Source organism: Prunus mume, linkage group LG2 (assembly GCF_029339155.1).
Source record: "Prunus mume cultivar Tortuosa linkage group LG2, ASM2933915v1, whole genome shotgun sequence".
In the NCBI taxonomy this organism is placed as follows: Eukaryota; Viridiplantae; Streptophyta; class Magnoliopsida; order Rosales; family Rosaceae; genus Prunus; species Prunus mume.
Genome location: NC_142699.1, coordinates 30,337,119 through 30,359,497, shown reverse-complemented (window position 1 = coordinate 30,359,497; position 22,379 = coordinate 30,337,119). Strand labels below are relative to the sequence as shown.

Here is a 22,379-nt window from a genome sequence, read left to right as displayed (position 1 = left end):
CTCAAACACACTGCCAAAGTGACATGAAATTCAAACCTAAGATCACTGGTTTTCAAGACATTTCCAATTTCGACTTGATTCCATTCATTTATAGCCATTGTGGTAAATTGTTGTTAGCCCAATGCTAAAGCCACAGGCCTATGATGGATAGATATGAGGGATATTCTATAAATTTGGGCTCTCAAATGATAAAACTAAAAAGTCCATTTGATTGCTGGTGAACCACAGCGGTTAATCTGAGGTCGCGCCGAGAAGGATTTGCATCAGAGAGCAGTCTCAATACTGTTAGACAAATTTGATCAGCTATTCTTGTTTAAAAGGTGTAAAATTGATGGTGAACGGAATCTACTCAAGTGAAAATAGACTTTGACTTACAAATCAGTGGCATCAAATTTGAACTCCCATGACACTTTATTAATGTGTGCGTTAGAAACCCCCTCTTTATTGTAGCATAAACTATTACTTGTATTTTTATATATAACAAGTGTAAAATTGATAAGTAAATGTTGTAAAAATAGCATTGTCCGTTTTTATCAAACTAATGACTCAGGTAGACTCCCTCCTTGGACTTTATGTGAGAGTTTTTCCATCATACCCTACCAAAAGGGCCACAGATTTGATCTTAAATTGACACGCACTTCTCGATCAAAGCCTAAAATTAATGCACCAAGCTTTAAGACCCTTGACTCATAGTCACTACAAAATCATAGTAAAGAATCTGTACCAAGTCTTGCGATTTGTGGAGAATCTCTGATGGGTTTAGGCAACTCTTTGCCTAAAGAAATAAATATGAAAGCTCATATTGAAATCTACACTCTGCAGGCAGTAAAAATGGAACACCGATTGTTTGGTAAAAGCTTATTTTTCTTTCAAAAATGAAATATAAACTGGAAAAATGAATGATGAAACGACATCAAGGGCCAGGGAGTGATTTGATAATAAAACAATCAGAAATTGCATCTTGAAAAACAAAAACAAAAGCTAAAAAAGATGCCTTCAACAATCAAAATAGTGAGAGAGTGGGGACAATAGGCAAAGAGTGACATGACCAAAAATAGCCGTTATTGATGAGGACAAAACATGGATGATGATTCAATCTTGAGTGGCTTTGTTTGTTATGAAACACAAACGTGAATTCAGTTTTCTTTCTCTTTACCTGCCTGCCTGCCCTGCAACACCAGAGGGAAAAAGGACTTACTTTTCACGGTTAGAATGCCACAAGTGAGTCTTCAAAGTGAGTAAATTTGGAAACAGCACGGGGACAAACCTGTCTACACTCTTCTGGGTTGGTTTTTGGCTTCTCTCCTTTTCATAAGCAGCAGAATCACAAGCATGGGCTCAGACATGTTTCCCCAGTCCCTTCATCAATAATTCACTCTCTCTCTCTCTCTCTCTCTTGCACTGCAAAGCTCTATATATATTGGTGCTCCAACTTTTCCCTCTCCAAGTATAGCAAGTTTTCATTTCAGCTGTATAAATGATGAAATCTTTGTACATCATCTTCTTATGTTTCCTTATCGCAGTTCTCTATTTTTCTTCCCACAATATCAGTTCCTCTTCTCTGGCTTTTCTCCCTGGAAGGAAACCCATGAGAAAATTAAGCATGCCACTGACCAGCAACAAACATGTCTATCAAAAACTCAAGGTAGGTTTTTCTTTCAAATAAATGAATAATATTCTCCTTCCAAATTTTCAGGCATTTCAGAAAGTTTTTCCTGAGAGAAACTTGACCGATTATATAAGGTCCGAATTGGATCTGTTCTCAGTTCTCAGACAGCATGCCAAATTCTATTTGAAAATGAATCCTGCTCAAGCATGTTATTCACTTTAGAGGACACAATGGGTTAATAATCATGATGTGCAGTTCTGAACAGTCTGCTAGTTTCAGACATATTATTTTCATTTTCGAGTTTGTAGCCTACAGCTATCTAATTCGGTTAAGATAATTTATCTTAACTTTTTCTTAAATAAATATTTGTCTTTATATTCTACTCTTATCCAAAACAATCATTGAGGTTGTGCTACATGCAGGTCATTGATGGAAAGTCAGAAACATCGACGGTTGAAGAAATTCCTGTAGCAACTAAATATGCAAACAGCAACAGCGATTTAGACGAGCTTATTTATCACATTGATTACCATGGAGTGACTACTCATCCAACACCCAGACATCCCAAGCCATAGACTGTTGCTTAGCCTTCTTGATTGAGATGTATGCAGATATGTATTTATATATCTCATCAATACATTAAATATGGGATAATCGGAAAGAAGAACTGATGAAATTTGTCCTTACTATCAGTGCAGTATTCATGTTTCCTTTTATCATTTCCCTTTACCTACATAGCTGTTGTTCGGAAGAATAAAATCCTAGTCAAGAGTGATGCATTACATACCTTTGAGCTGTAGTTATAGAAGGCGATGACACTTTAACCATATGCTGGTTACATTTGGTATGAAGCTGGTTCATTGACATGTGGAATCAGATTTCAATGTGCAAGAAGTAGCTGATCCATTCCTGTCTATCAGGTCCTCACGGTGTTGGAACTAGCTATAATTGAGAACAGATAGGTGGTAGCTAACATGTAAGATAACTCATAATTCATAATGGAGTGAAACCATTCCATTCATATATTGCTTTCTGGCCTTCCTATATTTCTCTAGCAGTATCGTGTAGCTCTCTATTGCATGCTCAAATATCACCTCACTACTAAACCTAGATCTTAGCTGCTGGAATGCAGCTTCTACCTTGTCTTTGTGTTGAATACATAATGACAACAAGTTTTTCATTCCCATCAAAGGCATATACTGGTCATGATTTGGACTGCTTTCCTCCTCCAGATTGAGAGATCCAAGCCATCTAATTCGTTGGAACGGATCTTTGTTTTTATGAATTGCTAATTCTATGCTCGTGAACACTTCCAAGAAGTGTGACTCTGTATTAATTTTGTCAATCAGCTGACAAAAAATGTCTCTCTGATTCAAATCAAGCCAATTAAGGGTATGTGATTGCGAAAAAACTGAAGCAACCAAGCAAGCCTTCCGAAAGGTAGAATCAGAATCACCGACCATCCCAATGGCAGCATGCAACAAATTCACACATATATCATGAATAATGCCAGACGAAGACTCAAAAGAATTATGAGCTTGTTTTTGGTTCTCGTTCCAACTGAAGAATGCAACATGAATAAATCCCTCCCACCTGCATTTAAAAATGAGAAGCGGAGTATGTGAGAGAGTGTAGTAGGGTTAATACTAATCTTCATCACCAGATATTTATTTTTTCTTGTGATTTCAGATTTATCAATTTATTTTAAACAAAGTGGTTTTTTATAAAAAAATCCAAGAGTGAAAAAAAAGAGTCTAATGGGCAATACTTAAGTGGATTAAAACTACATTTTGACCAAACATTGTACACACATTCAATTCAAAACAGAATGACAATCAACTTCACTTTCTTCAACCTATGTGAAATAGAGATGAACTCACAAAGTGATTGCTTAGATGTAATCGCAGCAAAATTAAAATACATTTTCAATACGTGTGTGCTTGACTTATAGTATTCACACACATCACAGCCTGGTGGTAAACAATAAACACGAAGTATCAATTCGATATTCACATGCGTGCATGTGTATGTGTAGTTTCATTGTACTATTCTATGTAACGTAGATTATGACGCATCTTTAGTGTTAAGGTAAAAATTGAAATATACTCCAATATTACATTAAATAAGGCATGTCAAGGCATCAGCTTTTCCATGCACATGGGGTCCAAGAACTTGTCTCTCTGTCTTGTAGAAAAAGATGTCTACTAATCGATACCATATGATTTGTTCACGAATGTGGATCAGCCCACATGCATTGTTGAGCCTCGGAAAAATATTTCAAAGAAAAATTATTTTAGGCAATCAAAATATTTTCCAGTCTATACAGAAGACAGTCATATCAAAATGTAAGAGAATTATTTTGACGTGTGCAAGGACCATAATATCAAATTGGCCTTTATGGAGAAATTTGAAAATTGTATGAGCTGAGAGAGAAGGTGGAGGGGGGACAGAGGGGGAGACAGAAAATTTTAAAATCAAAACATCAAGTATAATTTCACAATGTATCACTGATATATCAATGATACCAACTTGAACCATATGACACCATTAGGCCACAACAGGCTGTATTTCAGAATTTCATGACTATCTACTTCACCAACAGCATAGAGACAAAGAAGCAGATAAAAAAGCTCTATTGTCAATCAAAGAATTAAAGTTCACCAGAACATAAAATCCTTGAGTTGTTGACAATTCCAATGGTTTGTATAATTGACCAACTCTTGTGATGACCCAAGTCTCATTCTTAATGATTAACAGATCAAATTCCCTTGCTGCAGAAAAGTTGTACCCACAAATGCTTAGGACTCAGTGACAGCTCTTGGGGTCTTGAGGTAAAGTGGGTAGGGATACAGTTAGCAGGACTCCAGACAATTACTAGCTCATTCATTGAGCATTCTTGAGATGCTATTAATCCTATTTTTACTGGTATTAGAAGTATAGGCAAGCTCGGTATTGAAACAGAATATTAGTATTATAGACATATACAAAAAACAAAAGTACAAGATATTTTGTAATAAACAGGTAATGTTCATGCACACAAGACATTTAGAATAGCCCACCCATCCCCTCTATTTAGATCTTATTCTATAAGTTGTAGGTCAGGCATTGAATCAAGTGTCATTGCAACATGCCCTTATAATCCTGAAAAAAAATCCACCTAAGAGGAGAAAAAACAAATAATTCTAGAGACTATGTCACTGATATATGATTAAAAAAAATATTGTTTGCCCATACCCTCCTCCATACTCTGCAACATAATGAATCATGTATCTACCGAATAAACATCCTACTTGTTAATGTTCTATCAATCATATACTGGCCACAAAACAACATACCCATTAATATTTTAATGAACAACTAATTAAACAAATAATATCTGCAAATGCACAATGTTTCATAATACAAGGATGAATGGACTCTAAACTAGAGCAGTTGGTTGCAACTTTGAGATCAGTAAGCAGGTAATCAATGGTCCTATGTTTGACTCTCATGGACTATGCATAGGATCTGCAAGTTATTTCATGCATATATTTGATAAAATAAGCCAAGGCTGTTGCATTTTAGAAAATTGATCATCATTAGATATTATTTTATTCTCAACATCAATTCATAACTTACTCAAAAGGAGGTTCAACCTCGATACCGAGTGTAAGGTGTAAGGAATAGCCATCAGATCCATCAAAACTAATATTTTCGGTGCATGCCTCATGAAGAATACCTCTTGGAATATACAAAATATCACCTTCCCTCAGCAAAAATTGTTTGCATTCAGCCATTGAATTCTGAACTTCTGAATCATATAGCCGATCAAGAGTATCATATAATCGAGGTAACTGCACATTTGATTGAGGAAAAAGTCTCCATTGCTTAGTCCCAACAAGTTGGCATACAAACACACAATGGTCATCGTAATGACGCGCCAAGCCTTGGGAATTAGGTGGTGTCAAGTACATATTGGCACCAACTGATGGCTGACCAAAGAGAGATGCTAATTCATTTGCAATGGCAGCAAGACTCTCAAAGCGAAACTCCATTCCACGGAGTGCAATTGTATAACCCTCTTTGTATGCTTCTTGGCATTTTAAAACTTCCTCAATAGTAAAGTAATGGGGATCTTTTATGCAGCAAGAGTTCAAACTCTCCTGAAAGAAATGCACCTCCCTCTTCAGGTGGCTGTCTGTTCTTAGAACCCGAATGTCCTGCTGGCAGATTAGAGGACAACCCAATTTAATTTTCACCTCTTCCAGGAAATTAAGGATGTTCAATTCATCTGAAGAAATAGGAAGACAAGAAACCATCTTTGGAAGCATAGAAGAAAGAAAGGAAGGAAATTTTCCTGTTGAATTTAGCAATCCTACAAATGGACCAAAAATATCATCCACCTCAACTAAATCCCCTTGTGACAGCCCCCGTCGCACAAGAAAGGGTGACACCTCCCAGTGGTTCGACATGAAATCTTTAAAACCAGACTCAGAGAAACCAAATATATCCCTTTCAACCACATGAAAGGGCAAAGGCTTGTTACGGTGAGAAGCACAAATGGAAAGCCTAAACAGGCTTTCAGCCATATGACTTATTCTAATGTTGCTAATGTACAAGTTTTCCCCTTGTGCGGACTCCAATGGGTTTTTGAGTAACATCTCATTACGCACTTTTGCCCACAGATTTCTCATAAAGCCAAAGAAAGCTTGGGAGAGGTTTGTTGGGATGTTCTCCAATTGTTCAATGTTACAGGTGTTGATGAGAATGATTGCAGCATTAAGAAGTAGAACTGGAAGTTCATCTTCCTCAAACCCAATATTCAGAGAGGTAATACCTTCACTATACACAGAGACAGAGCACAAGGACACTGAAATCATTGAAGATTTATGAACCTGAAGAAACCCAAAACTAAGAACCTATCACATGTCAAGTCAAGTAATTGAAAAACAAGAAAAACAAACGAAAGCGAGATAAGTGTCAGCATACTCACAGAAGCCTGGGAAGTGCAGATGAATGAGCAAAACGACGTCGTCCGACTGAAGTAGTGCACAAATCCAAAAGGGCATGGCAAGCAGCCACTGGAAGTCTGGTTTTGGAGCTACCCAATGCGGCTAGCAAGCCATTGATGATGCCGGCATCGGAAGAAATCCTCTGGTTCATGTCCAAGGACTCGAGGGCGGCGGACCCCACCATCTCGGCGGCACGGGAAGCTATGGTGGGGGACTTGAAAGTGAGGAGAGCTGGGAGAAGAGAGAGGATGGGATTGGTGAGGGAGTTTCGGAGTTTGTTCAGGCATTTCTTGATTAAGGGTCGGAGGGAGTTGGGGTTTGGAGACGACAGAGCTGCCAGTACGACAGCGAAAGCGGCGTCGTCGCTAATGTCATCGGATTTCGGTTTCCTTTTTCTTTTGCTGCAATGCTTCTTCATTTTTGTTCAAAAGACGATGGATTTGACAAACTGCAACAAAAGACCTTTCGTTGCTTTGCTTATTTTGTTCGTTTAGTTATTTTTCTCTTTTCCTGTTTTGTTTTGGGCATGCATTACTTATTTGGTGATGTTTCATTTTATTTTCTATCATTCTCAACAAAATTAGCCAGACAATATATGCATTTTTTTATTTATAAAAAAACATTGTGTTTATTTATTGATTTGGCTAATCTTTTTGTAAGGGCGACATTTGAATGATACCTACAAAATGAACTGTTCGGATCATGAGATGAAAACAAAAATAAAATGGTTTCGTCTTGTCAAACCATATCTTATTTTTCTAAAACATCATGTAAGTGTATGCATTGTGAGTTTTTCTTTTAGCTTCCCTTGACAATATTGTAATATAACATACATTATAATTACCTGAGTTCAAGTTTAGATTGAGAATAGTTTCTCTAAGTGTTTTTATCTGGCTGCTATCTTATGGAAGATCAATCATATTGGCAAAGGTCATTTGTGCATTGCATCATATTACATTCATTAGATTTCTTAAGATTATGACTAGTCATCTTGTTTTCGTATGACTAGTCATCCTTTGCATCAGTAGGATTTCCAGCTGGATCCTAACAAACTTTTTTGTCATATTCTGCGAATTTTCTCAACTGCCATGTGTACTATTCTGACCTAAGAATTTTTGGATAAAAGCCAAATGATTCCTCATTTGGCAACCGTCAATTTTGAGGTGAGGTTTTGCGAAGGTTTCTTTCATCCTTTTGCTCTTTTTTCTCCCTCAAGAGAAAACCACTATTTTCATCTATGAGTTTTCTAAATTGATTTTTGGGAAACTGCTTTTGAAATATGAAATCTGCATCTAGCTAAAACAAACGTTCTTTCATATACATCTAGGTCATATTCAAGATTGATTTCTTCAAGAGTATGGTTTCTTGAAGAAATTGGTCATTTTTCCTTGAATCCAAATTTTGGTTTATGTCTGAGTTTGACTTGGCTAGCTAGTGTCATAGGATGGAATAGCTGAATAAGAAGTTGTCATTGCCATGAAGGACTAAACTACTGGTTTTGCTAAGTTAGAGAAGAAGATTGCACAAATGATGAATAGTTTATCTTCCTAAACAGATCTAGGATTTCTTGAGCTTGCTTATTTTCCTTTGTAAGAATCTTCTTTACTTAGTAGATTGCCTAGTCAATTGATGACCCTCAGTTTTTCTTAATGGTGGATTTCTGGGTTGCAGCTTTGTTATTTTATGGGTTTGTGTTCTTGATAGTTGACTAGTCATCGCATAATGTTTATGCATTTCTGGGTTTGTGTTCTTGCGGTTGACGAGTCATCATTATATGATATTTGTTGTTTACTTGAGTATGATGTTTTCACACATGTTCACCATAGTTGTTGCTAGCACAGGGGATTCCTAGATTTACAGATCCTTCTAAGTGCCTAGGTTGCCACCAGTAATCTTCTAAGTTTGTAGGTACAAATTGTTATGCTTTGTGTGTGTGTTCTTGGTTATGATTTTACATGACTAACAGTTGACCAATCATAAACATATTTGGTTAAGGTTCAAAGTGTGTAAAGATTGTAGTGTCTGCTTGAATAGCATTTAGATTTACCCCCCTTCACCTAAGTACCAATTTCACATCACATTCTGGTCTTGGCCAAAAAAAATTGTTTTAAGATTTTGCTCCGCGATTAGGCATAATACAAACTAAGAGAAGGTAACCCAAGTTCTTGGTGCCACATCTAAGTGAAAGTCTGATGTTTAGTAGACAGGAGCACGAGTCTCAGTAAGTGCCAATGTGACTATTTTATCCAAGAGGAAAAAAAGAGGAAAATGTTATACTGAAATACAAATATAACGTTCAAATCGCAGTAGAGGTGAAGAGGCAGACAGCAGTCCATCAACTACAAGTACAATTTTATCCAAGAGATCATTCTCTGTAAAAGACTAAAATACAGTAATCCCAAAAAAAAAAAAAAAAAAAACAAGCTAAATGCAAAAGTGATTGCCATACTCCTCCGCATGTAATAGAAGGAGTTATTTCATAAGCACTACATTCAACTTCTCTACGAATTCAGCTACCAGTTTCTGATCATTGATGATTCAATTTAAAGATCCTCCCTATGCTGGACCTCAATGCCCAGAAGCTTTGCCAGTTCTCCACTTTCATATGCTTCAACAGTATCTAAAAAACAGCATATTTATCAGTTGTTAGCAATTCCCTGGTTTAATCAACTTTACAGAAACAAAGAGAATGAACACAAAATATTTTGAAAGGAAAACCAGTTACCATCTGAGCCCCCAATGTACTTTCCCTTCACCCACACCTGTGGTACAGTACGCCTCCCAACAAGCTCACCTAAAGCATCTTGGATATCTCGACCGTCAGCTGAAAGAAACACATTGCCATCTCCAATCAATAACTAATAGTGGAAATGGTACATGTATATGCACACAACACAGGCATACACGCCTTCAAATTTCAAAGAAAACTGCACAAAGCTGTCAAAGGGGTGCTGCTACAAGAAGCATTTTTGAGTTCGCAAACTATTCTCCTGAATGCAAATTCAAGCTAATATCTCACATTCACAACCTGCAATCCTGAAAAGCAAATTCTAAGCACAAAATCTGGAAGTTCACGCCAGCTTGTACTGCCTAGTAGTTATAAGATTGAACAATTAATGCACCTTCATACAACTCAACAACAAGTTTACTACTCTAATTAGGTGTCATTTCATCAAATTGGTTTCTACCATAAAGTCAATTTTGCACCAATCACATATTTCAGCAACAAGCTCCTTACTTTTTCATGTCTTTTCATGCACAGTTTGAAAGAATCAGTAAGATTTAAGTGACTATACCTCTCTCATCAAGCTCAACTACATAGGGTACTTGGTTCAACTCTTTGAAAACAGCTTTTGCCCTTTTACAGTACCTGCAAATTACCCAAATAAATAAAAAATTAGGGAAAAAAAAAACGAATTTAATGTATACAAGCTCAATCTAAATCACAGACAACATTGTGTAAAACCCAAAATTTGATTTTTAATAGTCATTTCCTTAAAACCCAGAAGCCCTTCAATGGCAACAAAATCAATAAAGGCCTCATTCTACATAAATCAACCGAAGATTTATTCTATTCCAGATTATTTTTAAATGAAATTAGGAAATGGGTCTGAATTAAGTCAAACAGATGATGTGCATGCAAATTTACAAGAAATAATGAAAGGAAATAGAGTGGATGAGAATACGGGCAATAGGACTTGGAGAAGATGGCGATCTTGTTGGAATCGATGGTCTTCTTGATGAAGGCGATAGAGTCGGCCGAAGAAGGCGATGATGAAGACGAAGTTAAGGTCCAGAATAGAGACGTTGCTAATATAACTGCGGCTGTTGCTGATAGCAAAGTCTTGCTTGACGCCATTGATGGTTCGGATCTCAAGCGCTGGACACTGAAGCGCTTTTCTTAAGACTGCTCAGAATCAGAATTCTACTGGCCTTGTGCTAAGCCTGTTAAAGTGAAGGAGCAGTCGAGTGGCTGTGAGATGTCACGGAGAGTTCACGTGACATCAATCTTTTTCGTGGACGAAACATGAGATCAATCTCAAGGCTTTTTTTTTTCTTTTTCTTTTTTCCTTTTTAAATTAATTATTGGCTTTTTTTTTTTTTTTAGATATAAACTATAATCTAAACTACTTTAAATTAATCTAATCTATAGGAAGGAGATACGAACTTGGGAGCAACATGATATGCTCACTCTCTTGTCCAATTGACCTAACTCACGTATGAATATACATAGTTGAAAGAATCAACAAAATACACAATAAAGACTCCGTAGTAGGAGTGAACATAATTCAGTTCGGTCTAATTTATCTTAAAATAAAAAACCGAACCGAATAAAATAATTGGCATGATTTGGGTTTATTTTTGTTCAATGAGTTCTATTCAATTTAAGCTTGAACCCATTTTTTTATTGGGGTTGTCTCATCACTAATTCATCAACGAACTCAAAGAGAAACAAAAAAATCAATAGATGACGAGGTTGGAGACATGAATGGAGATTGTGAGGCCATGAGGAAGATGAGGGAACTTGTCTTGTTAGTGCATATATGCTTCGTTCTGGCTGTAAGTCAACCAGAATTAGTGTGACAACGTGCTGAAGAGTCAAGAACCTATATTCATTAATTATATAAACAAAATTGCATCCACGCGTTTCATCTTGCCTGTGCTGGCGGAGATGTATGACTTCCCTACCAGGTTTCATCTAGAATACTAAATGAAATCTTCTGCGTTAAGTAAACCACTGAACACGTACATTATGTGAAATATTCAGCCGTTACATAATATTTTAATATTATTAATTTTTAGTAGGTGAAAATATGTATATACGTGTATATTACACAAATAATATAATTTGTTTAAATATGATATCTTTCCATATAACTGAAAAGCTCATATGAAACGGGAGTATTTAATATATACATGTTTAGCCTAATATTCAGGGTGAGTCTTAAGATTTTGGAGGTTTGAGAGCAAAATAAGTGAAGGGAAATCAAACTTAAAAACTCGAGTACAAAAGTAATATTTTTTAACCACTTAAACTATAAATCCGTTGGATTTCTCGAGAGTTATTACAAGAAAAATATCTGAAGACATGCATGTGTGAACTATAAATTATTAACAGTGACAATTCAACGACAGATCCTTAAATAACACTTCAAAGTCCCAAAGAAAAGGGGAATACAAATAGTGCACGTAAAATGCTAGCCAAGCACATAGCTTGCAGCTCTGGTCCACATGGAAGGACGAAAGAGGTCATGAGGAGCAAGTGGGGCCGGCCCCACGGGCCCACCCTGTGGCATTAATTCAGTAATATAAAAAAGGAGAGATTTATTTGAAGCCAGAGAGGCTTTGTAAGAAAGAAACTTGGAGAAATAGGCTTGCTTGGCTTGTTTCATTTCATTTCCCATTTTCAATTCCGAGGCCACCCAAAAACCGGAGAGGAAGCAAAGAGGAGACACAGAGCTCGAACACAAAAAAGGTAAATTTTCCAACTTTCTTGTAAAAGAACCATTATTTTAGATCTGGGTCAGCATAATAAATACTCAATTCATTGATATTTTTCATTTCGGATTTTGTTTTTCCTTGAACTTCTCAAGTCCATTTTGCCCAGGTTTTCTTCCCATTTTCTCTTTTTTACTTTACCATTAGATTTTTTATATTCCATAACATCTCTTCCCATTTCTTTTCAATTATTTCTGAATTTCAGGTGGGTTTGTTGTTTAGATTCAGAATTAAATTTTGTATATGGAATTTTCTCAACGATTCTCTTGAATCTTTGGTTCTCCATGCAGCATTAATTTCTCGATGGGCTTAGAATTTGCATCCCTTAATTTCACAGAATGGTCTTATTGCTGAACCAAGTGAATAACTTTTCAATGATTTTCCTTTGCACCGCCTCTTCACAGTTTCCAAATAATATACTTCCCAAATTCTCTTTATTATTTGCGTTTTTTTTTCTTTTTGACATATTTTTGGTATATTTGGGTTTTTTCAAGCTCTAGATTTGTTTAGTGTTTTTCATTTATCTTGTATTTCAGTGAAGTTTAAATCTCACGTTAGAGGAAGAAAACCAATGTGAATTTTGTATGAAGTAGACAAAAATATATTGCAATTGTTCTGCTATGTTGATTTCTGATTTTCTTTGTGCCATTGTGGTTTCAGGTTTTGTGTCTCCTCTTACTGAGAAAGTAGAGCTGAGAGAAAATATAAAGCAGAGGAAAAAGTGTGGCAACATGGAATATGAAACTAACAACTGGATTTGGGATGGAATGTACAATCACCCTCATGTATTTGGTGGTCTAATGCTCACGGCTGCCTTACTCGGCTTGTCCACCAGCTATTTCGGTGGAATCACAGTTCCTCAGTTGCCTTATTTATGGCCTGATTCTGGGATTTTCCATAAGAAGAAATGTGAGAAGAAGCGCATTCGTGTTTACATGGATGGGTGTTTCGATCTCATGCATTATGGCCACGCCAATGCCTTGAGGCAAGCCAAGGCTTTGGGAGATGAGTTGGTGGTGGGTGTTGTTAGTGATGAGGAGATCATTGCCAATAAAGGTCCACCTGTTTTATCCATGGAAGAGAGGTTAGTGTTTATGCACATAAATATCAACGATAACACACTAATTCTCAAGAACACATGTTTATATTGGAATGCCAAAACATTCCTATGTGAGTTCGAGTTGGACCTTTTGTTACTTATTTACTAACTTAAGTTACAGATTATGTTGTTATACATGGATATGAAGCAGTTTATCCACATATTTTGCAGAGTTAGTTTCCTTAATAGTGTTATTCAGCAACCTTGGAATTAGAATGAACTATTTGGTCCATCCATACTTTGTATTGTTCCAACAGAAACTCTTGCGACTGTTGTATAATCTCCTGCTGCACAATTTAGTTGGCCTTTGATAAAATTTAATAAGATCGTTGTATGCAATACATACAACTAGTTATTCTTATCTAATTTGAAGTTCTTTCTAGACTTGTTCTTGTTAGTGGGTTGAAGTGGGTAGATGAAGTCATACCGAAAGCTCCATATGAAATTACTGAGCAATTCATGAGCAGACTCTTCAATGAGCATAAGATTGACTATATCATACATGGTGATGATCCTTGCCTGCTGCCAGATGGAACTGATGCTTATGCCTTGGCAAAAAAAGCTGGCCGCTACAAGCAGATTAAACGAACTGAAGGTGTCTCCAGCACAGATATTGTAGGTACTATGATTCTCTTTGTCTCCCTCAGACTGCTTTTGTTATTATGAAATTCCACCTGTGACTTCTATTACGGTCAAGCTTGCTAGAAGTGAAGACATTTGATCAACGATCTGCCTAGACAGCTAAAAAATTGCATACCGAAAACATTTTCTTATTTTAAGTTGGTCTAACAATAATCATGTAGGGAGGATACTCTCTTCTTTAAGGGATACGAATGGTGGTGAGGATCAAAACAAAACATCCATGTTTAAAACCCCAGAAAGTCGACCCAAGAGTGCCCATTTATCTCAGTTTCTACCAACGTCTCGACGGATTGTGCAATTCTCTAATGGAAAGGTGTGCCTCACATGCTATCTTGGTACCTTTAATTTTAACTTGTTTTTCAAAAGTAATTAGTATTTCATATCTTACAGACTATGCTCCTCTTGAGGATCTTGTGCTCCAATGCATCTAGTGACATTTGAGAATAAGTATCTTTGAAAATGAACAAACAGACCTCTTTTTGGTACATGTAAAGACCAAGAAGTCACCCTGTAATTCCCATTTCTTGGATAACATAGTAAATCACTTTTCACCGTAGCTTGGAATTGAGGTTTCATTTTCTTTCGTATATATTTTATTTTGTAGAGATAAAATAGGAAGGGTAAAATTTGCTTTTTGGTTTTTTTGGGCATAATGTGTTTTTTGATTCTCCATGACGAGACCTTCCATATTCTCAGGGACCTGGACCAAATGCTCGTGTTGTGTACATTGATGGGGCATTTGATCTCTTTCATGCTGGACATGTTGAGGTACAACTATATTTCTGAGTTACTCTTGCAAACATTTACTTTTTTTTTAATGGTTTAAAGTTGAATCTTTGTAGTACATTTTCCTATTTTGCATTTAGTTTCAAAGTTGTAGGTGTACCTAGGAATGACAATTTTTTTACCTTATAAACTCAAAGTAGTTTATGAATAGCCTTCATGATGGTCTTTTGTTATAATGCACTCTAAGGTGACATGTCCTTATCTTCAATCTGGTATTGCTCTAGTACTCACTATCTTTCATGATTTAGTGCCATTGCTTTAAGAGAGAAATAGATTCTACCATTGCATTAATATATGAAATGCTGTTGTGGATCGTTATATTAGTCTGCTACTTATTAGTTTTAAGGGTACCCATTGAAGCCTTGTGGGTTAAGTTTGACCTTCTGGCAACGCATAAGGTGTATGCTGTATCTGAACAGCTGAACGTTGCCAGGTGACATTCATAATGACTCCGGTTTGGTAATTCCATACTGTGGAGTTTTCATTACAGCATTCTCCCTTTTCTATATGAAGAGCTGTAAAATCGCTTTCTCATCATTTATTATATGAAGGCCATATTTCATTTGTGGGTGCTTGCTCAGATCCTCAAGAATGCTAGGCAGCTTGGAGACTTTCTACTCGTTGGCATCCACAATGACGAAACTGTGAGGTATGTCCATTTTCTTGAGTTGACATCAATTCATTCATTGGTATGCTTACGCCTTGAAAATTTTATTCTCTTTCTATCTTTATATTTAGAAGATAAGCTTAAATTTTTTATCTTCCTGTCTACCTTGGTCAAATAGCGTAAACTTGTAAAAAGATGAAAAATTAATTAAAATTTTCTTACTTTCAGTGAACACAGAGGGCACCATCCAATTATGCATTTACACGAACGTAGTCTTAGTGTATTGGGTTGCCGTTATGTTGATGAGGTCATCATTGGTGCTCCTTGGGAAGTTACCATGGACATGGTGAGTAAATGTATCAGATTATCTTTTTATTGTGTACCAAGTCATTGTATTTTATCACCCCCTCATCTTTCACTCCCCCGATCCCTCTCTTTCGCATACACATTGTTGACTCATTGCATTTTGTTAATAGTGTAATCTTTCTGATGCAATGCCTGATTTAGATGTTTTAATCACTGTATCTGAGGTTTATATTCTTGCATTTTTCAGGTAACGACTTTCAACATTTCATTGGTTGTGCACGGGACAGTTTCCGAGTACAACTCCTTGTTTACTGTAAGTTGATGGAACTTTTTTCAAAATTGATCACTATTGAACTTAAAATTGATCACTATTGAACTTTGTGTTTACAGCCGAGACTTGGTTTATTGAATGGGATTATTTTATGGTGCAGGGTGAAAGTGATCCTTATTCGGTTCCCAAGAGCATGGGGATTTTCAAATTACTTGAAAGCCCCAAAAATATAACAACAACATCAGTATCACAGAGGATAATTGCAAATCATGATGCTTACATGGTAACTTAAAAATCTTTATCTGTCGTTTTGATTGTAATTTGTATGCACTACAAATGTCAAGAGATAGATACGAAACCATATCTAATAACTTTTATACAAGAAAAGTGGCCATCTTTGTTTGTGTTGGGTTAAATCCTATATCATGATTATAAGGAGTTCTGGCATGTTCTCTTGAGATTATCTTATTTGGTGTTTATCTTTAAACCAGTATAGCCTTTCTTAATAAAGCTCATTAACGTATTGTACCTCTTTTAGTGATGTGTTTTAACACGTCTTAACCATATCTTTTGCATGTGCAAAAAGTCTGCTTTCTAAAGTTCTGATAGAGTTCTTCCTCCTGTTGTCTTTGATGCAGAAACGCAATGCGAAAAAGGCAGAGAGCGAAAAGAAATACTATGCACAGAAGACATACGTCTCAGGAGACTAGCTCTTCTATAGTTCTCTTATGAGTTAAAATAGTGAAGTCGATCGGCAGTCATTGAAGAGCTACGTGTTGTTCAGGCCATAGGAACTGCCATTTTGCTAGAAGGACAAGAAGAGAATAGAGGGGAACGACATAGAAGGATACCCCCATCAGACTTCTACATAGCCTTTATTTTTCCCATTTCCATGTATCTCTGTTAGAATATAGATGAGAATATCCTCAATAATGTATTAACCTCGTCAAACTCCCTGTGCATATTTATAATCAATTTATTTGGGTGTTTACACTTATCCCATTTTTTATACCATTGTTCTCATAGTTTTGATTCATAAGGTTATGCTGTGTAAACAAATGTAACTGTCCCTAGAGAGATTTGATTTTTTCTTTTCTTTTTAAATTTTTTTTAAATTTAAAATTTTTATAAAAGCAATATTGGGAAGAGTGAAATTGAACCTGAGACTTGGTGCAGAGGCAAATGCTCTTTACCAATTCAGCTACAAGCCCCTTGCTTAGAGAGATTTGATCTTAAACCTCCTCTGATGAAATAAAAACTCGGGTCGCTAGAGAGATTTGATCTTAAAATCTCCTCAGACAAACTAAAGACTTGATCTTAAAATCTCCTCCGATGAAGTAAAAACTCGGGGTCAAGATGCGATCTAGAATCAGGCTTTATCTTAGAATCTCCTCCGACGAAGTAAAAACTAGGGGTCGCCAGAGAGATTTGATCTTAGAATCTCCCTTGCCGAAGTAAAAATTAGAGATCAGTAGAAAACATTGTTATTAGCTGAGGAACATATTAAGTAAACCATACTGGACCGAGTTAAACAGAACTGGACAAATACCGAATTGTATTAACTGAACTGTGTATTTTGTGTACAGTTTTTAAGATTCTAAACTAAATTGATTTCTATGAAATTTAGGACTCTTCCTTACGATTTAGAGATCATACAATCCTTTGCACAGCACAGTACAGTTCAAGCCCTTGTGCCCATGACGAACAAAACTAGGGCCTAGAGATCACATAATTCTTTGCACAGCACACCTCATCGGTGGTTCGGCTTGGACTGAATTTGAGTTGAGTTCAAGATAGTTCTTATGAAAGCCAAAACTAAGCCCTAGAGTCTATCTATTCCGAAGCAACTCCAAACCAGATTATTAATCTCTAGAACTGGATCATTAAAGCCATAATACACGCAAATCATTCTTTTACAAGTTCCTACACTACAATTATTAACATTACAACACTATTTTTTAGGTGTTTCAACAGATTGCTGTGAGCAAAAACACCTCTATATATAAATATAACCTAGTTGAAAATACTACAATAAAAAGAATGAGGCACCATCCAAATTTCCAACCCAGAAACCCTGTGCCTTTGGGTCTCATTGCAGCCATGTGATGGGTGTGGTTGTGTTGTGTGGAGGCTGTGGAATCATACAATGCTGTTGCTGCCACTGAGGAAAGCCTTCATTACTTGTCCACATCCCACCACCATACCCATCTGCCATGGCTTGCCCTGCTGCTGGGCTCTCTTCTTCAATCTCCATTGTTGCTGTTTCCATCCCCTCAGCCTCCATCAGCTCCTCTGGAGGGTCTGCTTGTGAAACCTCCATTGATGGTGCAGGAGATAGATGACTGGGAACCCAAGGAACAACAGCTTTACACTGATTGCTGTTGCTTTGCACTGCCTCATCATCTTCCTCAGCTGACGATCTCAGACCAAAATGGCTGGAGCGCAGAAATTGGTCTGCAAAACCAAATAACCCATATCATCAATTACTGAAATCATTCAAAACAAATAAAACCAAATGGGTAATTGCCAAACATACCCTTAAAGCCAGAAATCAAGTCAGAATGGAGAGAGAAGACTGGGGTATTGTTGACAGGCCTGAAGAGCACAATGGCCTTTTCTTGGTTTTCTGAGGGCAATCCCTCAATAATTGGAGCCTCCGATTTCAGCTGATTCTGAGCAGCTGAAAATGAAAACTCAGCCTCCTCTTCCTCCATAATGGGTGGCAGATGAGCATCCTATATCATCAATAATGACACAGAAAATACTGAATTATAACAATGAACAGAATTGGGAAGAGAAGCCTGAAAGAGAAGTAGAGAAGCAGAAAAGATTGAAACTTTTGCATACCAGGCGGCGAATCTTTCTGGCAGGGGAAGAAAGAGAGAAGTCGGAGAAGTCATCGTTGACTTGGTCAAGCTCCTCCACCTCCTTCCTCTTCTTCTTCATCGTCTTCATCTGCATTCCTTCTGAGACAAAGTGGTCTTCCATGGATGATTTTTGCACTGCGTTTCTGATCCTAAAGAATTATGAAAATTGGGATGCTGCTGATTTTTGACTGTTTTAGGATTTAACTTGATTGGATTGGTGGAGAGTGGAAAGAGACAACCTGAAAGTCTGGAGCTTTAGGTGGGTTAGGAGTATGTCTCTGTAAAAGGCAGGAAGGAGGCAAATGCTTGGAAAGAGAGAGAGGTTTCTGTGGGTCTCTAGATTTCTCCAGAAGCCAAATGATCCATCTGGCCTGTGGGCATGGCCCATGGGCCGTAAGTATCTTCTATTTACTAAGATCCTAATTAAGATTTTCAACGGTTTTACACCATGAATTATGACCCTAATTGAATTTAACCTATGAATTAATTGTACTTGAACTCATTAAAACAACCAATTTACTCGTTTGGTACACCGTATTAGACTCTGAATATGAGTAAATAGTCTATGTCAGGTGTTTGGTATCAACTTGTATTATTTAATTACCTGACTATTTTATACAAGTTGGGTTTTTAATACTCTTCTTACCCGACTAACTAATACAACTCACACACCCCAGTTTAGATGATACACACTTAATTATATAGTTAGGGAAAAAGAACACACAAGTGCACATGAAAAATCATTTTCATTTTATTCTCCCTAGGGTTCTTCTCTGCTATCTTCTCAAAGGTTATTCTCTTCAATCTTCTCCATGTATCCATCTCTCTCTCTCTCCCTCCAATATGCTTCTTCTCTCTTCTTCTTTCTTTTTTCTTCATCTTCTCTTCCTTTATATATTTCTTTTTTATTAAATTTTTGTGGAAATTAGGTTATGAGTTTTTTATTTTTGACTTCTTTTTTTTTTGCTACATTAGAACAATAAATGTGATTGTGTATCCAACTCAATAATCAAATAATCAAATAATCATCACTTTTTAAGACTTATTATATATAACCTTATTCAAAAGGCCCGACATGTTAAAAAAAGCTCACTTCTACTCAGTAATAAATGTGTTTAAGTTCTAAAGATGCCAACAAATGAACCAATGTGTGAGAAAACCTCACGAAATTTGTTATGTTAGAAATGCCCAATTTTTAAAAATTTAATTAGAATTGTCACGTCGTGAGTAACTTGTACATGTACATGCAATAAAAATAAATAAAGTTTTTTTTATGCGATAAAAAATTAAGTTTCAAACTCAACTTCGTTTGCTCTTCTCATTATAAAAAGGTCAAAGAACATAAAATGTACATCTTTAAAGGTTAGATAAACTATGACACAAACTCAATAGCTTCAAAATTTCCTATGTCTTTCTCACTTTTCTCCAACCCCTTCGTCTCTTTCACATTACTCCATTGGCAGCACCCGTAACTCTCCCACTACTTGTGACTCTTGGGCTGTTATACGGTGGTCGATTTTAGGAGAGCTTGGAATGAAGTGGTCGGTTTTAGGAAAGCTTAGATTGGAGTGGTCGATTTCATAGTATGAGCCTACCTTAATGTGCTCTATGGTCTCTTCAACACCACCAAGCCAGAGACATAAGTGGGTGGAACTGTATGAGTGTTGCCACTTATTACTTTGCTGACCATCTCTATAATATATATGGGTCCCAATAAATCCTAAACCTTTTGGTTTGACTGCAAGAGGTGTCAAAAGGTCGTGTCGAGCAAGCCCGACCCATTTTAAGACGGCCTATTTAATAAACAAGTTCGGCTAAATTCGTCCATTTATGAAAATCATTAAGTCTGGTTCCAACTGAAATGGGACTAGGCCAGACTCATTCTGGGACATTAAATGGGCCGATATGGGCCCACCTTAAGCTCGACTTATGTATTGCATTTTTTTTTTATCAATTTTATTTCAATATTTTTTACAATTATATATACTAAAAAGATTTATTATGTGTTGTAAAAATATGATTATTATTTGTTGGAAAAATAAGTGAATGACTTTATTTGAATTACATTCAAAATAAAAAAGGGCTAGAATATTATTCGGGTTAAAAAAATTTATTATTTTATTTATAAAGAGAACATTGAATTTTGAAATATATTATTAGATAAAAGAAATAGACTTGAATTTAAAATATAAATACAATAATATCTCTAAAATAAATATAATTTAATAAATGGGCTTTAAACTGGCCAACATGACCCACGACGAGCCTCGTTCTAGCCTGACCCATTGTGTTGAATAACCTTGTCTCAGCCTGCCTAAAAATACGAGCTGTGCCATCTTGAACCTTACTTAATCGGGCCAAACTTGTGCCGAATAACCTTGTCTCGGCCTGCCTAAGAATACAGAACAATGAATCTTCTGAATATATATATATATATATACTTTGGTTGGTTTTGAGTGCTCAACTTAGTTCGCCTTTCTTTTGCAAATATAAGATAATTACTTTACTTCAAATTAATTGACTGCATTGGAAATTACAGAAATATTGTGGCTCAAATCACACAATGTCCAACAGTTGTGCGATGTGAGAATGTGAATTGAAAAATGTCTCATATTAGAAAGTTAAACAAATTTAGCAAGGGCTTATAAGGAGTTGAGTTACTCTCCCATAGTCAATTGATTTTGGGATGGAACCTCAACTTTCTTCACCCGATACCAAACATTATTTCCCCTTGTTTTTCTTCCAGCATGTTTGTTATACTTGAGATTGATATTGCCGACACATTTGTTAACATGCTTTAAGTTATTTTTAATTCTAATCAATACAATTTCTTAACTTCTATAAGGCTACAAAGTAAATTAGATGTCTTGATATTATAATTGATTATTATTGAGAAAATGTCCTCATCTAATATCTGAGTGTTAGTGAAGTTTGGCAAGATTTTGCCTTAGTTGAACTATATGTTAAACTACATATAATATATTGAATTTCATATACCACGGTACAACGACATGTTATAAGTATCAAATTCGATCATTGGTCCTATAAAATTAAAACAAAAAGGGATCATGCATGCTTGGGTTTAATTGGATTTTAAGTTTTAGCTCACCTTAATTCTTGGATACGAAATTGATCAACAATTTGTTCATCAATCCAGTCCGTCGTTTCATTCATGCGTCATCACAAAAATGAGGGCAATAGCCACTAAATATTCATGAATGTTAAATTGAATTTCATGGCTTATGTGGCAATTTGATATTTATGAAAAAATTTATTTTTGACATCTCTTTTCTCGCCTTCAAATTAATGTAGGATTTAACTACTCTGTTGGAGTAACTTTAACCTTTTATTCTTGTTATTTCATATCGACGTGGCAAATTTAATGTTTATGTGGCAATTTGACATCTCCACAGTGACCAATTTAATTTTCATGCTTTTGATGAGTGGGATTGATTTACTCTTTACCAAATCAAATAAAATAGAAAATATTCTATTTATTACTTTGCAAATAACAAATGAAGAAATGCCATTATGCCAGTGTTCCACCTACACAAAGGACTTAGATAAATTCCTTACAGCAGCTGAGTGTAACATGGCATTCAAACCAGAAAAAACCGGGCTGATAAAAAATCAGACTGAGTTGACCACAAATTAAACCGGACCAATTTGGTTTGGTTCCAGTTCTGATTCTTGTAGTGAAAA

The 22,379-nt window shown here is 36.1% G+C and overlaps 5 protein-coding genes across 6 annotated transcripts; 2 read left to right on the top strand and 3 right to left on the bottom strand.

Moving 5' to 3' along the window:
• The first annotated feature begins 1,082 nt into the window (after positions 1-1,082).
• LOC103323600 (uncharacterized) lies at positions 1,083-2,325 on the top strand. The gene is made up of 2 exons (XM_089047092.1): positions 1,083-1,645; positions 2,032-2,325. Exons 1-2 carry the CDS (start codon positions 1,478-1,480, stop codon positions 2,182-2,184), a joined length of 321 nt encoding a protein of 106 aa, XP_088903218.1. The 5' UTR covers positions 1,083-1,477; the 3' UTR covers positions 2,185-2,325.
• Positions 2,326-2,556: 231 nt separating this feature from the next.
• LOC103323599 (uncharacterized) lies at positions 2,557-7,107 on the bottom strand. Its single transcript, XM_016791419.2, has 3 exons — positions 6,582-7,107; positions 5,228-6,499; positions 2,557-3,202 (listed from the first exon to the last, which is right to left on the bottom strand). Exons 1-3 carry the CDS (start codon positions 7,016-7,018, stop codon positions 2,596-2,598), a joined length of 2,316 nt encoding a protein of 771 aa, XP_016646905.2. The 5' UTR covers positions 7,019-7,107; the 3' UTR covers positions 2,557-2,595.
• Positions 7,108-8,822: 1,715 nt separating this feature from the next.
• On the bottom strand, positions 8,823-10,556 carry LOC103323597 (Glutaredoxin family protein). The gene is made up of 4 exons (XM_008225598.2): positions 10,287-10,556; positions 9,897-9,970; positions 9,326-9,424; positions 8,823-9,220 (listed from the first exon to the last, which is right to left on the bottom strand). Exons 1-4 carry the CDS (start codon positions 10,457-10,459, stop codon positions 9,144-9,146), a joined length of 423 nt encoding a protein of 140 aa, XP_008223820.1. The 5' UTR covers positions 10,460-10,556; the 3' UTR covers positions 8,823-9,143.
• Positions 10,557-11,937: 1,381 nt separating this feature from the next.
• On the top strand, positions 11,938-16,819 carry LOC103323595 (ethanolamine-phosphate cytidylyltransferase-like). Of its 2 annotated transcripts, none has more exons than XM_008225597.3 (10): positions 11,938-12,076; positions 12,760-13,183; positions 13,582-13,817; positions 14,002-14,153; positions 14,537-14,608; positions 15,208-15,275; positions 15,462-15,579; positions 15,787-15,852; positions 15,971-16,093; positions 16,449-16,819. In XM_008225597.3, the coding sequence occupies exons 2-10, from the start codon at positions 12,831-12,833 to the stop codon at positions 16,518-16,520; spliced, it is 1,260 nt and encodes a 419-aa protein (XP_008223819.2). In that variant the 5' UTR covers positions 11,938-12,076; positions 12,760-12,830; the 3' UTR covers positions 16,521-16,819. The 2 variants fall into 2 exon arrangements, with proteins under 2 accessions (XP_008223819.2, XP_088901016.1); XM_089044890.1 differs by having other exon boundaries at positions 15,178-15,275.
• Positions 16,820-17,669: 850 nt separating this feature from the next.
• LOC103323594 (DBH-like monooxygenase) lies at positions 17,670-18,942 on the bottom strand. Its single transcript, XM_008225596.2, has 3 exons — positions 18,658-18,942; positions 18,347-18,545; positions 17,670-18,264 (listed from the first exon to the last, which is right to left on the bottom strand). The coding sequence occupies exons 1-3, from the start codon at positions 18,796-18,798 to the stop codon at positions 17,900-17,902; spliced, it is 705 nt and encodes a 234-aa protein (XP_008223818.2). The 5' UTR covers positions 18,799-18,942; the 3' UTR covers positions 17,670-17,899.
• Positions 18,943-22,379: the final 3,437 nt, after the last annotated feature.